This window comes from Lissotriton vulgaris, chromosome 6 (genome assembly GCF_964263255.1).
Source record: "Lissotriton vulgaris chromosome 6, aLisVul1.2, whole genome shotgun sequence".
NCBI classification, from domain to species: domain Eukaryota; kingdom Metazoa; phylum Chordata; class Amphibia; order Caudata; family Salamandridae; genus Lissotriton; species Lissotriton vulgaris.
The window spans coordinates 81,105,051-81,120,531 of NC_141694.1; the positions used below are offsets into that span (position 1 = coordinate 81,105,051).

The 15,481-nt window shown below is 44.6% G+C and overlaps 1 protein-coding gene across 2 annotated transcripts in view; it reads right to left on the reverse strand.

Annotated features, from left to right (window-relative positions):
- The window catches only part of LOC147706829 (ATP-binding cassette sub-family C member 10-like), a 1,327,484-nt gene that overhangs the window by 428,199 nt on the left and 883,804 nt on the right, over positions 1–15,481 (reverse strand). For both annotated transcript variants that reach the window (XM_086925963.1, XM_086925964.1), the window contains one exon: positions 14,332–14,430. In XM_086925963.1, the coding sequence (XP_086782089.1) occupies positions 14,332–14,430 (99 nt within the window). The remainder of the gene's footprint in view (positions 1–14,331; positions 14,431–15,481) is intronic.

A 15,481-nucleotide genomic window follows, 5' to 3' on the forward strand; every position in this document is an offset into this window, starting at 1 on the left:
GTTGCAAATTGGCCCATCAGGTGGTAGGCCGCGAGGGGCGGCTTGCCTTTGGATTGTCTGTAAGATAACCCACCTTGTTGGCATGTGTACATGCTAATAAACCTGCAGCTACTTTTCTCCAACAAAAAGTTGTCTTGTCTGCTTATTTCTGCGATATGCATGTTGCTGTGAGCGGGCTGGTGAGTGGGCCGATATTGGCACTATGCAGGCCGACCGACACGTCCCCGCAGGGGACACAAGTAAGAGGGCGGCCCCCATAGTGCCACAAGATGGCACACGGGGCAGCCCAGCGCTACGAGATCCCGGAGGGTCCCGCGCGTCACTTCCGGCCTGGTGTGGGCGGGGGAGAGTATATATTCCTCCCCTGCCCACCTAGCGGCCTCTTTGCCCGCCGTCCCCTCACCCTGACGCCTTTTCCCTCCCTACCGCATACCCGGCGTTTTCAGGGTGGGGGGGAAATGTCTTCTAATATTTTCTCATTTGTGTTGCAGGCGGAGTTACAGGGCGATCCAGAGGCGGAAAGGTAACCAGGAGTACCCTCTTCAGGAGCACAAAGGATGCTGAGGCCTAATATCCCCAGGAAGTCTGTGCAGTGTACCCTGGGGGTGCGACGGTGCCCCGCTATCCTACGGGCGGTTGGAAACCAGTACAACGGGGGGTCGCTTGAACGCTCCGCCCCTCGTAGGGGGGGCGTGAGCAAGAGGGTGGACCAATGGTTCACCGGAAATGGAAGGGGCTATCTCCTCACCACAACTGCTAAGCAACGATTGGCTAAGGCCACGTTGCAAATTGGCCCATCAGGTGGTAGGCCGCGAGGGGCGGCTTGCCTTTGGATCGTCTGTAAGATAACCCACCTTGTTGGCATGTGTATATGCTAATAAACCTGCAGCTACTTTTCTCCAACAAAAAGTTGTCTTGTCTGCTTATTTCTGCGATATGCATGTTGCTGTGAGCGGGCTGGTGAGTGGGCCGATATTGGCACTATGGCCACCGCTCAAAATGGCCTCAAAGTTGATCTGATCAAGAACCAAGAAAAAATATATTTTTCACCTAAACCAGAACCTCTTCAACTTCTGAGGCAGGTATTCTCAGGATCCATATTTTGACGACATTGATGTTCACCTGAGTAGTTTCTTAAAACAAAAGTATTTTTCACCTGATTAGCTCTTAAAGAAAGTATTTTGAAATAATTATTTGCCCAGATAGCTACCCCATGCACTGATAATAGATTTATGACAACACTGGCAAAATAATTACCTACGCCTATCATTAGCTCAGAATTCATTACCAACCTGAACATACTCTCCTTTTATACTCACCTATTGAAAATCTAAGTCCACTAATAACTTTTAACACCACAATGGCAGCGCCAAGAAGAACATACTCACTTATTATCAGTCAAAGTATAAATCATCCGAAGGTCCGCAGCAAGGACAATATTCTCAACCATGGGACAATATCATTAAACACCCGGAAGTTCATAATTTTAGTTATGATTCCGTTTTGAAAATTGGTATCTTTGCTACCTCAGGCTTACTCCCATATTGCTGGGATCCCCATCCCAAATACCATCCCCTGCCTTCTGAGGGCCCCCTTGCAGTGGCATTGTGAACACTCACGGGTTAGTGGATGCTAGCTTACCTTCCCTTGAATAGGACCCCCTACTACACCGGGCTTCCTAGACACCCCTTATTTTCTTTTGGCTCCTTTAATTGCTGCCCAATACGCACATCAAGCAACATGGCACAAAATACTTATCATGCATCTAACCACTTTGTCCAATCGGGCGTAAGCTTGGTTAAGATCATCTACCCTCCCAACCTTTCAGTAAAGGCTAAGAAGACTTTCAAGCACAATATCCTCAAGAGGTGGCCCGAAACTCTAATATCTGACACATATATCTCAAATAAGGGCACTATAGTTACTGATCTCATCTTCTACACCAACAGAAGGGAGCAGTGGAGAAAGACCCTTACCTCCATGCTACGCTCCAAATAGACCAAAACTCTGCATGGTTTTCGTTTACCCACACTTCCATCCCCGGCCCGTATGGCAGAGCTGACTATCTCCCTCTACAATAATGGCAATGTCCTTATCCAAGCCTCTGACCTGAACCTCAAGTGTTTCAATTATGCCTTCTTGAGGGTCAAGAACAATCTAACTAACACCAATACCTCTAATACCTCCACCATCAGTCAAAACATGCTGCTCTCTGGCTCTGATCCTGAGGTGATTGACGGCCCCTAAGTAACATTATCCAAGCTAGGGTCTGTTATCATGCCTCCAACAGCTCGATCCAACTTAACAGAGGATACCCCTACTCCCCACATCATGACCCTGAAAAATCCATATATGTCTCGTGCTGATGAAGGCTTAATTGACCTAAGTACCTCACACTTAGTTGCCATCCGCACCACTGCTACTCCTTTACCTTGCATCACCACCTTTCCTCAATCCCCTATGTCACTTGCGTTTCGCTCTAACAACGGGTGTGTTGAGCACCCTTCCAACCCCAACAGTCAGATAGGATCGGACACTCTCCCCTTAGGCTCTGGATCTTCCAGTCGCAGGTCCAGTCTGGATCTACACGCAGACCAATAACAGATACTCACCCATACTTCCACTACACACCTCTCCACCCTCCACTCCTCCGAATTCCACTCTGCCTTTACCTACTCCTACTCCTAGCTCTGTTTCCTATCTTGATTATGACCCTAGCTCCCTATATAACTGTGCCAATGGTCCTACCCAACTCTCAACTAACCCTACCACAGTGGAACCTGTCACATTTGCGCGGGCTACTCCTGCGAATAATTGCTCGAATAATCATGACCTCGAGTAGAGGATTGATGACCGTAAGCATGATATCTCGGTAGTCAAGAAGTTGGTGCAAAGCATTCTACTGCTCTCCTTGACGATGGAGAAGGGTTGGCTATCACCCACCGCGCAGAGGAATGATATCTATAATCACAGAAACTGCACGCAACCAAAGACCTCACCGCCTTCTGCCCCTATCTTAGCACCAGCTGGAGCTCTAGGCCTCTACCTAACCACCAGTCTCGGCCCACCACCCTTACCTCAGCTATCGGATGAAGATATTCTCATCCTGCTTGGGACCTACACTGACCCAAAAAAGGTCTCTCAACCCAACTCCACTCTCAACATCCCCACAATCACTGCAGACCCTGACAGGGAACCAAGCCCTAAATTCAGTAATGTGAAAACTGAGAATCTACTTCACATAAACACCTCTTCTCAAGAAGTGTTCACTTCCAGCCTGCACATCAACTCAATGCTACTTAATTGTAGATCAGTTGTAAAACATGCAGCTGATATTTCTGATCTCATCATTGCGCATACCCTGGACCTTCTGATCATCACTGAAACCTGGCTCAATGATACTTCGCCCCTATTCTTGACATCTTAATCCCTCCCACCGTTATCAGAAGTGATCGACAGGATAAAATAGGAGGGGGTAGTGCCTGGATTCATTGTTCCAACCTAACAGTAAAACAATCCTCATGTAGGGCCCGATTCACGGAATGAATTTAAGACTAGATCCTAAACTTACTACTATTTGGTATTCACAGAATGCACTTACTACTTTCGGGATTCACAGAGTGAACTTACTACTTTCGGGATTCACAGAATGAACTTACTACTTTCGGTATTCACAGAATAGATTTAAGACTACTAACTTTACGTCCGCACTCGGGCCGTAAATTCCGGCCCGGAGGCGGAGTTTACGACTTGGGGCGGAGCTTGCGGCCCGGAGGTGGAGCTTCCGGGCCAGAGGCGGAGCTTGCGGATTGGAGGCGGAGCTTCCGGCCCAGAGGTGGAGATTTCAGCCATGGCTAAATACCCACCTCCGAGCCGGAAGCTCCGCCCCCAAGCTGCAAGCTCTGCCTCTGGGCCAGAAGCTCCGCCTCTGGGCCAGAAGCCCCGCCCCCAAGCCAGAAACTCCGCCTCCGGGCCAGAATTTACGGCCCGAGTGCGGACGTAAAGTTAGTAGTCTTAAATCTATTCTGTGAATACCGAAGTAGTAAATTAATTCTGTGAATCCCAAAAGTAGTAAGTTCACTTTGTGAATCCCGAAAGTAGTAAGTGCATTCTGTGAATACCAAATAGTAGTAAGTTTAGGATTTAGTCTTAAGTTCATTCTGTGAATCGGGCCCGTACTGTTTTATCCTCCTGTGAACAGCTAGTCTCTGAAATCTGGAACAAAGGCAAGAAGATTTGTGCTGCATTCGATCTATCACCCTCCTGGTGGCAATCTAGTATTCATTGAGCACATCATGGAAGTCATTAGCTCGAGCTTAGATCAACTCTGCCACATATTCCTCGGAGACTTCAGCCTTCAATTTTATTTATTTTAGGTTTTTATAGAGCGCGTAGTCACCCAAGAGTATCCCAGCGCTAAACCTCAAGTTCCTGATGGCTGAAAGTAGGGGATGTCGATGCTTTAAGGGAAGAGAAGGGTTTTGAGAGACTTCCTGAATCGCAGGAGGTTAGGTTCTGATCTGAGACTTAAGGGGAGCGCGTTCCATGACACAAATGACACAAATGATGCAATTGTCTGTTCTTTTAAGACTTTCCTCTTTTTCCTCAATTTCTCACAGCTCAGCAAAGTCCCATCTCACAAAAAAGGTGCCACTCTCGACCTCATCATTGCCAAAGAAAACTTCATAAAAATAGGTGAAATACTACCTTGTGACTGGTCTGATCATTTTCAAATTCCCTTCCTAATCCTAGAGAAGGGACCGGCTTGATAGGGTCAACCCCTAAAAGCGAAACAACTGACCCGCATCATGAGAGACCTCAACATTATCATGATAACTTCTATCACCAAAAATCACTCAGCTGGATAGAGCCAAAAATAGACCAAAAAGACTTTGTAAAATTATTAAGGAACAATCTAACCAATCTGCTAACCAGAGCTCTACTCTGCTACCCCTGCTCCCTAGTGGTGATGATTTCACAGCTCACTTCGCTGACAAAATAAGGAAAATAGAGTGGGAGCTTTTACCTGCCACTCCAACCTTGTTATCCATGATAACGCCCGCAGGATTAGGGGAGGTGGCAAAATCCACAACAATATACTCGCCTTTTGGGAGCTCTCTCAAAAACAACGCCTCTTAGAGCAGATTTCTCCTACCAGACTGCTCTGAGATTCTGCGCAACATGGTATCCATCAAACCCTCTAACCCCTTTGATGATCCTCTACTCCCCAAGCTCTATAAAGATGTAATCCTTGCCTTTCTCCCTCTTTGGTCCAGGATCATTCATGAATCCCTATTACAGGGAAAGATTCCGGATTGCCTAAAAGTTGGGCAAGTTACTCCAATTCTTAAAAAGCCCAATGCGGACCTATCCGATCCAAACAATTTTCGACATATCACCAGCAGTATGACTCTAGCTAAAGTGCATGAAAAAGGCGTACATTTGCAGCTCTGCAAACACATTGAGAAATATCAACTCCTGGATCCTCATCAATCAGGATTCAGAGCAGGGCACAGCATTGAAACGGTACTAACTCACATTGTTGATGACGCCGTGAGAGCCCTTGGCCAAAATGTCCCATGTCTCCTGATCCTTCTAGACTTGTCCTCAGCATTCAATACCATCAATCATGAAAACCTGATCGATCTCCTACAACATAGGATGGGATTTTTAGGCCCGGTCCTAAACTGGTTTGCCTCCTTCCTTCACAACCGCACGCAAAGGGTCAAAGTTAATCATGCCCTCGCTTCCAATACCCCTGTACTGATTGGAGTCCCCCAAGGTTCTACGCTATCACCCACTCTATTTAACCTATTTATGGAGCCTCTTGAAGTCATTCTGAATAGAGCGAACATTCAATACCACATGTATACGAATGACACACAATTGTACCTTAAGATCTCCTCGCAAGTTAACATAAAAACTTTAAATGCTGCACTTGCCCAAACTCAACAATGGTTAGCTCAGAACCATCTCCTACTAAATATGCTCTAAACTGAATTTCTTTTGTTCACCCCACCTAATCACTCAGCTCCTACCCTTGACTGGATTAAACACTTAACTGCTCTGAACTGTACACCTCACATTGTAGACTCTGCCAAATCTTTAGGTATCACCTTGGATAAACACCTAAATATGCAAGCACGCACAAGTGCTACTACTAGAGGTGCTAATTTCCAACTCAACACACTGAAGAAAATCAAACCATTTCTATGCCCTGAAGATCTCAGGCCGGCGGTTCAATCTCTGATTATCCCTAGATTGGAATATGGGCTGGTGACCGTAGCAGGACTTCCCAAAGCTAGCTTGGCTCCACTCAGAGCTACCTTGCATGCATCAGCCAGACTTTTAACGGGCTTGAGGAAATTTGATCACATTTCACCCGACTTGCTGCAGATAAATTGGTTATCCATTGAAGCATAAAACCATTCACCACAACACCCCATACTACCTTGCAAATAAACTTGAGCTATCGGGCTCCAGCCGGAACCTCAGAAGTTCATCCACCCTCCTCTTGAAACCTCCAAGATTCAAAAAGAAAAAATCATACCCCTGTGCGTACAACGGTCTTTCCCTGAGAATCAGGAACTCCTTGCAATCCAAGATCAGATCCAATCCATCCACGACTCACTTTAAAAAACTGGTCAAAAGGCTACTAGTGAATGAACATTAACGCGTTGATCATGTTAGTGTGTTTTGTCAAGAACAAAAACCTTTAATTATTTTCACTGATATTCCATTATATGTTTTTACCCTCTTGTTGTCCAAGTCCTAGATAGCTATTTTAACTGTATTGACTGTTGATTGTGCTAGTTCCTTCCTACTGTTAAAATTCTTTGTGGCACATTGCACATCTTGGTTCGTTCTATTGTATGATGTTTTGACTAGAAACGCTCTATGGCACCTCAGTAACACTATACTCTTTAATTTTGAATGGTTTCCCACAGGTTGTAACTTTGCTTACTGGTTTATATTTTGTATACTTGCTGGTGCTAACTCTGTATAGCGCTCTGATACCCTTTTTGGATCTTGTTTGTGCTCTATAAAAATGTTAAAATAAATAAATACATAAATCCATACTGATGTAATGTATAAATACATTAGTAGTGAATCCACTTGAGCCTGCCAAAGATGGGTACGGTTTTGACTAAACCATAGCACTGTTCTCATTCCATATGGGAAGGTACCAGCGGATGCTGCCCTCCCCCTACTGTGTCTCTGTTCTGTCTAGATAGTCTAATACTCCTCAGGTCATCTTCCAAGTAGGCAATCACCTGCTGAAGGACACTTCCAGGAGGAAGAGCGGTAGGAGTGTGCCAGTTCAACTTCATAAAGGGTTAGAGGTATTCATAGTTTAGGAATAGGGATGAGGGAATGCCAAAAGTCCATTTGGAGAGTAAAGAAACGTTTAAAGATGCAAAAGTCACAGCATCCTTGAATCTTAGATAAGACAAGTGTAAACAAATTGATTTTTCCTTATTGGCAAGTCCGGAAAAAAGAAGTAGCTAATATCGAGGTAGCAAAGAATCATATGCCAAAGTGTGAGTAAGTATCCTACTTCGGGCGCTCTACCTCTAAAATCCATAATACGACAGTGAGCCCTAATGTTGGGTGGACTGGGTGCGTCGTTCACCTCAAGCCATGAGGCAATGTGTCCCATAGATAAGGCTGAGAAGAGCAAATCAAAAATAAAGTGAATAAGAAAGGACTGACTCAAAAAGGGAGATCAAAAGTGAAATTAGAAAAAACATGAAGGTTTATTTCAAGAATTCAAAAGAATCAATATAGGGAAACCATATGCAATGAAGACTCAAAGTAAATACCATAACACAAAGGGCTTGATTCAAAGTTTGACGGATGGGTTACTCCGTCACAAACATAACGGCGGATATCCCGTACGCCGTATTACAAGTGCCATAGGACATAATGGACTTGTACTAAGACGGACGGGGTATCTGTCATGTTTGTGACGGGTTAACCCAGTCTGCCAAACTCTAAATCAGGCCCTAAGTCTCAAATGTGCAGCAAAATCAGTAAGAAATATGACAGCAACCCTTGTAAAGGCCAATAAAAACATGGCACACTCCAAAGTCAAGTATTTATATACAGTTTTCCTGCATCGAAATGACACAGACCTGCTAAGTCAGTGTAGTATGGTCATTGCTGCTACAAAAAACAGTTTTACAATTAAAAATGTTTCACAGCACTATCACCATAACACTAACCCACTAAATGAATAGTCATTCAGCCTATATGACCTAATGTCATTCAGAGGTGTCCGAGCAAACTAGTTCTATAAACAACAGTGGACCATTGTGTATTAATCCAATACTGAGTGTACGCAGAAGATCTTTGAAAGTTGTTGCAAATGTAAGCTCTTTGAAACCGACGTCATTCACAAATAAACACATTCAAATCTTGATACATGAAGTGTCAGACCGAAATAGAAAAAGAGAATAAACATTATGATACAGCATCCTGGTAGGAAAACATGGTGTTAATGCCTAACTGAGGTATAATTAGCCTGAGCCAGACAAACACACTAAAATGTCATTGCAAGTTTGTTTCAATCGTAATAGGTGCATGACAGTATATGCATGTAAAGTCAAGTACAAATGAATTGTTCTGCACAATATTATCAATGTGCATTCTTATGTAAGTGCACAAAAGCTCCAAAACTACCAACCACAGTGGCTGGAGAACAGTCTGGGAGGTATGTAGGGCAGAATGTAGAGGGGATACACACCTGTCTTATCTATTGCAATGATGACTTGTAGAAGCCTTTTACACTCAATGTGATTACTGACATTTCTGAAAGTAACATAGGAATTATGGTTGTATATATGTATGGGGTATTTTTTTATTAACGAGCGATAGAAGTAGCTGGGTTGTGTAATGTGAATAATGAATTGTGATGTAATATTCTTTAGAGAAGTGAGTCTTCAACTCTTTCTTAAATTGGACAGCAATGGGGCGGTTCTAGTTGGTGCTGGAATGATGTTCCAGATCCTAGGTTCATGGATGGAAAATGCCTGCTGCCTTGTTTTTAGTTTTTTACACTTCTCAGGTTCCAGTCTGATGATATTCTAGCTATAGACAGGTGTGTCAAGAACGACCAGAGATTGAGTTTCCCTGTAAAGTAAGCGGGGTGCTGGTTGTAATGACTTTATAAATTATGCAGTTGGTTTTGTAGCTACTGCAGGCTAGCATGGGAATCTAATAAAGTTCCATCAGGAGGGCCAAAACTAAGGGGTCGGAGGAGTGCAGTTGCCCTCCCTGAGCTCAAATCGGCCCGGGCTCCATCCCTCAGGGACAAATACAATAGAAAGGGGGAGGGGCCACTTAAGCCCCCCCCTGAGCCTTATTAGGCCTTTGCCTTTGAAAAGCAGTTCTGGTGAGGCTGGTGCTCAGGGTGAATCCTAGTAACTTGACATCGAGTGAAAGTTGGGGTTTGACGCCATCGAGGTTCATGTCATTAAGCCAGGAGTGACCTGTTTCTTGTTCTTGGTAAATAACAGTAAATCTAACTTGGTTGGTTGAACTTCAGGTAGGGCTTGGACATCCAAGACTGGATGCTATGCAAGCAGTGTTTTAGGCATTGGATGTCTGACGAAGCAGAGACTTTCAAGCACAGTATTGTATCATCACCACAGTGGCTCCATGTTGATGTTGAAGATGACAGCAGATTGTATGGAACCCAGTGGAACTCCACAGGTGATTGGGATTGTTTGTGACCTGGAGGTGTCCATGTGAAGAGGTGATGAAGATCTTTTGTAACATGGAGGTTCGTGTGTACATAAAATTGTGTCAGGTGAAAGGGTAGGAGGAGAACCAGTTAAAGACTTTGCTTGTGAATCCGGTTGGAGACTTCAGGGTGGGAATGGCCATATGACAATTTCAACTTAACTAGAGCAGTTCTACTAGGTATACTATAGTAATTTTTTCCCAAAAGATGATATTTCTGATGTCATCTTGACGGTCTTTCATGAATGGCCCAAAAAGGTGCTTGTGCTCCACATTCTTTTAGTCCTGATGATGACCTGATAATCACTCCAGGTTGAAACTGTCGGGATTGCAAGCAGCGCAAGTACAAACAAACGCCACTAACCTGAAACAAATGACCAGCAGAGACGATGGCAGATGATATTCCCCCTTCTTCCCCCTGACACAATTCCCGGCAATGAAAGAATTCACTGCTTGAACCTGTGCCCAGGGAAAAAAGGGAGAGAACAAAGAAAAAAGGGAGCGGAATGTTCTGCACTTCCAACAAGGACTGGTCAGATGTACAGCAGGGTTGTGGCGGGACTTGGAGTGCTGCAGGACAGAAAGACAAGAACACTACCATTAGAAACACTCACTACGAAGTCCACCCTTACCCCCGACTCTGCACACCCAACTCACCAGAACTCCCAATCGATAATAGTTGGCAAAGCCAAGAAAACTTTGCACTGACTTGACGTTCTGCGATGTTTTCCATGTGATGATCGCGTTCACTTTACTCATGTCCATTTGAAAGCCCTGGGCGTTGATGACGTAACCCAAAAAGGCAACTTCCTGGACATGAAAGAGATATTTCTCCAACTTAGCATACAAAGAGTGTTGTTGTAGCTTTGCCAACACGGTCTTTACATGGGTGATGTGTTCTGGAAGTGTTGTCGAATATATCAAAATGTCGTTGATATAGACAACACAAAATGTCTCCAAACAACCTCTCAATACCTCGTCCGTGCAGAATTGGAAAGCGGCACGGGCGTTGCAGAGACCAAAAGGCATCACCCGATATTCAAAGAGGCCGAATTTCGTCCTGAACACCGTCTTCCATTCATCGCCTTTCTGTACTCGTACAAGATGGTAGGTTCCACGTAGATCTAGTTTCGTGAAGTATCGAGCTCCTTTCAGTTGATCCAACAAGACGGGAATCAGAGGAAGAGGGTAGCAGTTTTTTATGGTTGATTTGTTTATGTCTCTGTAGTCAATACATGTCCTTAATTCGTCGCAGTTCTTCTTCGGAATGAAAAATAGGGGAGAGGAGGCCGGGGAAGTGGAGTGGCGAATGAATCCTGAAGCTAGATTGTCTTCAATATAGGTTTTCAGATATTGCGTCTCCTTCTCAGTTAATGCATATACCCTACTACAGGGGATGTCTGCGCCTGGTATCAGGCCGATACGGCAGTCATATACCCTATGGGCTGGTAGTGAGGTGGCCTCTTGTTTGCTGAACAGTGCATGATATTCCTGGTACTCTGTGGGTAAGACTGCGGCACAGCAGAAATGGCTGGAAGTACATGCATTTGCTATGTACGTAGCTAGCGATGGTTTAATTGTTGCTGACAAGGCCGTTACGTTGAGACAATGTTCTATGCAATAATCTGAGTTCATTTTGACTGAACGAGAAATCAAACTTACCAAGGGATCATGTAATGTAAGCCACGGCATCCCCAAAATGAGACGGAATTGAGGCGCATCGATAAGGTCGAATTGTATATACTCTTGATGTTCCTTACCATACTTCATCAACAAAGCACGTGTGTGGTACTCTACAGGTCCTGAAGTAAGGACTGACCCATCCACTGCTTTTACGGTTTCAGGTTTTTCCTTCTTATCACAAGGAATACCCATTTGCCTGGCGAATTCTTGGTTGATGTAATTCCCAGTGGCCCCCGAGTCCAAGAGGGCATCGACCTGAATAGTATCTTGTTGCGTGACCCAAAGAGAAACACCGATATTCATGTGTGCGACTGCAGGGTGAAGTGTGTTAGCAAGAACAGGGGAGACCAATTTGCAGGGGTGTTCCAAATCAGAGATCTCCTTCTGATTCGGAACCGCTAGTTTTCCGACGGTTCTTCATTCGTCGTGGCGGCTTGTAAGCGAGGGAAGGGGGATTTCCCTGGTACGTTAGTACGAGCTCTGCACTCTTTGATGAAATGACCCCCTTTCCCACAATACAAACAGAGCTTAAGCCTTCGTCTCTTGTCCTTTTCTTCCATAGTGAGAGGTCCCCGTATGCCTCCTATCTACATCGGCTCAGGCCCTTCCGGTGTTTTAGGAGTCGCTTCTTTTCTGGTGCGCACTCGTGGATAGAAAAACATATTTTCCCCTCTGTTTCGATCTCCTCTCCTGTCTAACAATCGATGGTCCAGCTGAACCGTTAAGTCGATAAGCTCTTCGCAGGTAGAAGGTAATTGAACCACTTGAGCTAGCACATCTTTTAACTCCCCACGTAGTCCCTGATAGAATAGTGAGATTCTCTTCGTGGCAGGCCACTCCGTCTCCACTATCAAACGATTGAATTTGGTAATGTATGACAGCAGGTCTTGTGACCCATGCTTCAAGGTTAATAATTCACGATCAAGCGTCATCATGTGGGACTTTCTGTCGAACAGTTTTCTTAGTTCCAAACAAAAGTCGGGGAAATGGTGCAACACAGGATCATTCCTCTCCAATAAAGGGATGGTCCAACTGGCTGCGTTTCCGCCCATATAGGACATCATAAAGGCTGTTTTCCCAGCTTCCTCCTGGAAAACCGCGGGTTATCACAAAAAATGGAGACGGCATTGATTTAAAAATGTCTCGAAATTTTTGGGATCGCCATAAAACCTTTCAGTGGGGGGCCAAAGGTATGCCTGTGTTTTGAATGATTTGGACAGTAGGTACGGTATCCAAGGAAGGGGATGTGGCAGGTGATGCTACAAAAAACCCACCCTCCGGTGTAGAAGTAGTAGCGGTCTGGGATAAGGGAGGAGGCAATGTGGCTGGTTTAATGTATTGCCTCCCTTTGGAACCTTTCTGTGTGAGGTCGGTTACCTCCCTTAGTAAAGTGGCCATTTCCCTATGTAACGCTTGATTTTCCAAACGCGATGTATGGACCTCATGTTGTAGGGCTGACGGCTGAGAAGCCGTCCAACAATGAGTTTAATACCCCATCCGTATCCATCGTCTGGGCCGGACGTTATTCTTGGGCTTGACAATCTGTCGGGATTGCAAGCGGCGCAAGAACAAACAAACGCCACTAACCTGAAACAGATGACCAGCAGAGACGATGGCAGATGATATTCCCCCTTCTTCCCCCTGACACAATTCCCGGCAATGAAAGAATTCACTGCTTGAACCTGTGCCCAGGTAAAAAAGGGAGAGAACAAAGAAAAAAGGGAGCAGAATGTTCTGCACTTCCAACAAGGACTGGTCAGATGTACAGCAGGGTTGTGGCGGGACTTGGAGTGCTGCAGGACAGGAAGACAAGAACACTACCATTAGAACCACTCACTACGAAGTCCACCCTTACCCCCGACTCCGCACCCCCAAATCACCAGAAATCCCAATCGATAAGGCCTGGACTCTCCACGTCTACCAATTACTGCATTGGAGACTAGGGCTGAAGTAATGAGTTATAATCACTGCTAAACAGATCAAGGAATCAGTATTTCACAAGGAAAACAAAGGTAAGGTTTCCCAAAGTACGGACTAACGAAAACAAAACAAAAACAAGAAGTCAAGTAGAAAGGAGGCGAGCCCGCTCTCCTAAGGTACTTGCGATACTCCGGTAATGTTCACACTGACCACGCAGGCTCTTGATCGGCGTAGACCCTCGAAGACGAACCCACTGACCACGCAGGCTCTTGATCGGCGTAGACCACTTCCTGGTTCCTCCGAGAATGCACCTTCCGACTAGGCTTGAGACAATATCCGGATTGTCAAGCACTTCCCTGTGCAGAGGAGGCGCCTAAACACAAGACGTCACTCCCCGAACATCCTGCGCCCCATGGCCTTCTGGGACACGTAGTTCCTCCATCCATTTCTCTCATAAGCGAATGACACCACTGCACAGCGTTTTCTTCGCTTGAGGACGATCGCGACAGAAACGCTGCCAATGCCCTTGGCTCCTCACTATTACTAGCCTGTACTTTCTGATTACCTTACTGGGGCGATATTCATACCATTACTATTGACTTTATATGGGCCAGTGCCAGTTTCATCCACACTATCAGATAATGTTTTTATATTTTACTGTGTGATCACATGAGCATAATTCTGATGAATGAACCATTAAACATATGTTTTTGCAGTTTCTTGGTCACTGTCATTGTTGATATTATATGTCTTTGGATGATCTGTAACTTTAAGTAAAATGTTAGGTGACTGCATGTGTAAGGCAAGGAATTTTGTGATGAGGGGCTTGTAGGTGTTGGACCTGGACATACAATGATATACTCACATCAGGGAAAAGAAACATACATGTATTAGTGGGTTCCCTGAATGCTAGAGGGGCATTCAGCATAATGCTCACACATTTTCTTAGGAATATTAAAAAAACGATTGGTGTCAGTTACTCACCTGATATATCGCTCTTGCCAGGGCGATTCGAGCCTTCTGTCCCCCACTGAGAGTGACCCCATTTTCCCCCACTTTAGTCTGGTCACCAGCTGGTAAAATCTGAAACAGAATATATAGTGTATATAGAATATATAGTGGACCTTTCATTCTAACTGTGTGCCTGGTATTTACATATACATTTTGCTACAATTGTACTTGAATTCGGAGAATTTTCCCTTCAACATGGAATATCTTACAGGATTAATGTGGCATATGTTACCATACTTAATATGTACAAAGTTATCAACAGCTACTTCTTGATGGTAATCGGTCACAGTTTTTCATTGATGTGAGCCAGCTTTTTTGCACTTATACTGTGGTATGTGAGCCCTTTTCTTGCGATCGGAGGTTATTGGGCAGTAACTATTAAGGTTACTCTCATTTACTACTAGTGCTCGGGTACCACAAAACATTTGTACTGAAATTAATGGGCAAATATTTCCTTTCAGCACCTGACACTCTCAGCTTGGAGGATTAACCAGGTACTGTGAGGTTAGACATTTAGAAATAGTACAATACTTTTAAGATAATGGGAGCTGATTTGTGGGTTACCCAACTGTCCAGTAACTTAACTGTGTCAATTGAGGCCTTTTACCTCCCATGGCTCAGGATACGAACTACCAATGTACCCAAAAAGGAGAACCAAGTACACACTTTTAGCAAATAAGCCTCAGAGCAGCCTCCGAACAGCAAAGCTAAACTGTCCAAGATATACTAAGGGAGATATCAGAGGAGTTAAAGACTCCTGTGTAAGCACAATCACAATACCACACAATAAAACAATGCTTGACCAACCTGTTATCTTTAAAAAGAGAAAACAATGCATTCTTGGTACAACTCTAATCACCTGATTGAGGTAGCTACACAACAGTTTTAAGAGCAATCAACGTTTGTGGCTAATGAAAGTGGTTATTTAATAATGGAATTCTCTTTCTCTGGTGTTCTGCCTGTTCCATAAGCTGCCTCTGTGCACACTGGTATTTGTAGTCAGTGTAACCTATGCTACTTTGCCATGATCTGTGACCTGCACTTCGAACTCTCAGGCTTTGCGTGCATTCCAAGGACGGAAAGGCTGTTAGTGCACTGAGTGTTGGTTTTGCTCGAAGATAAG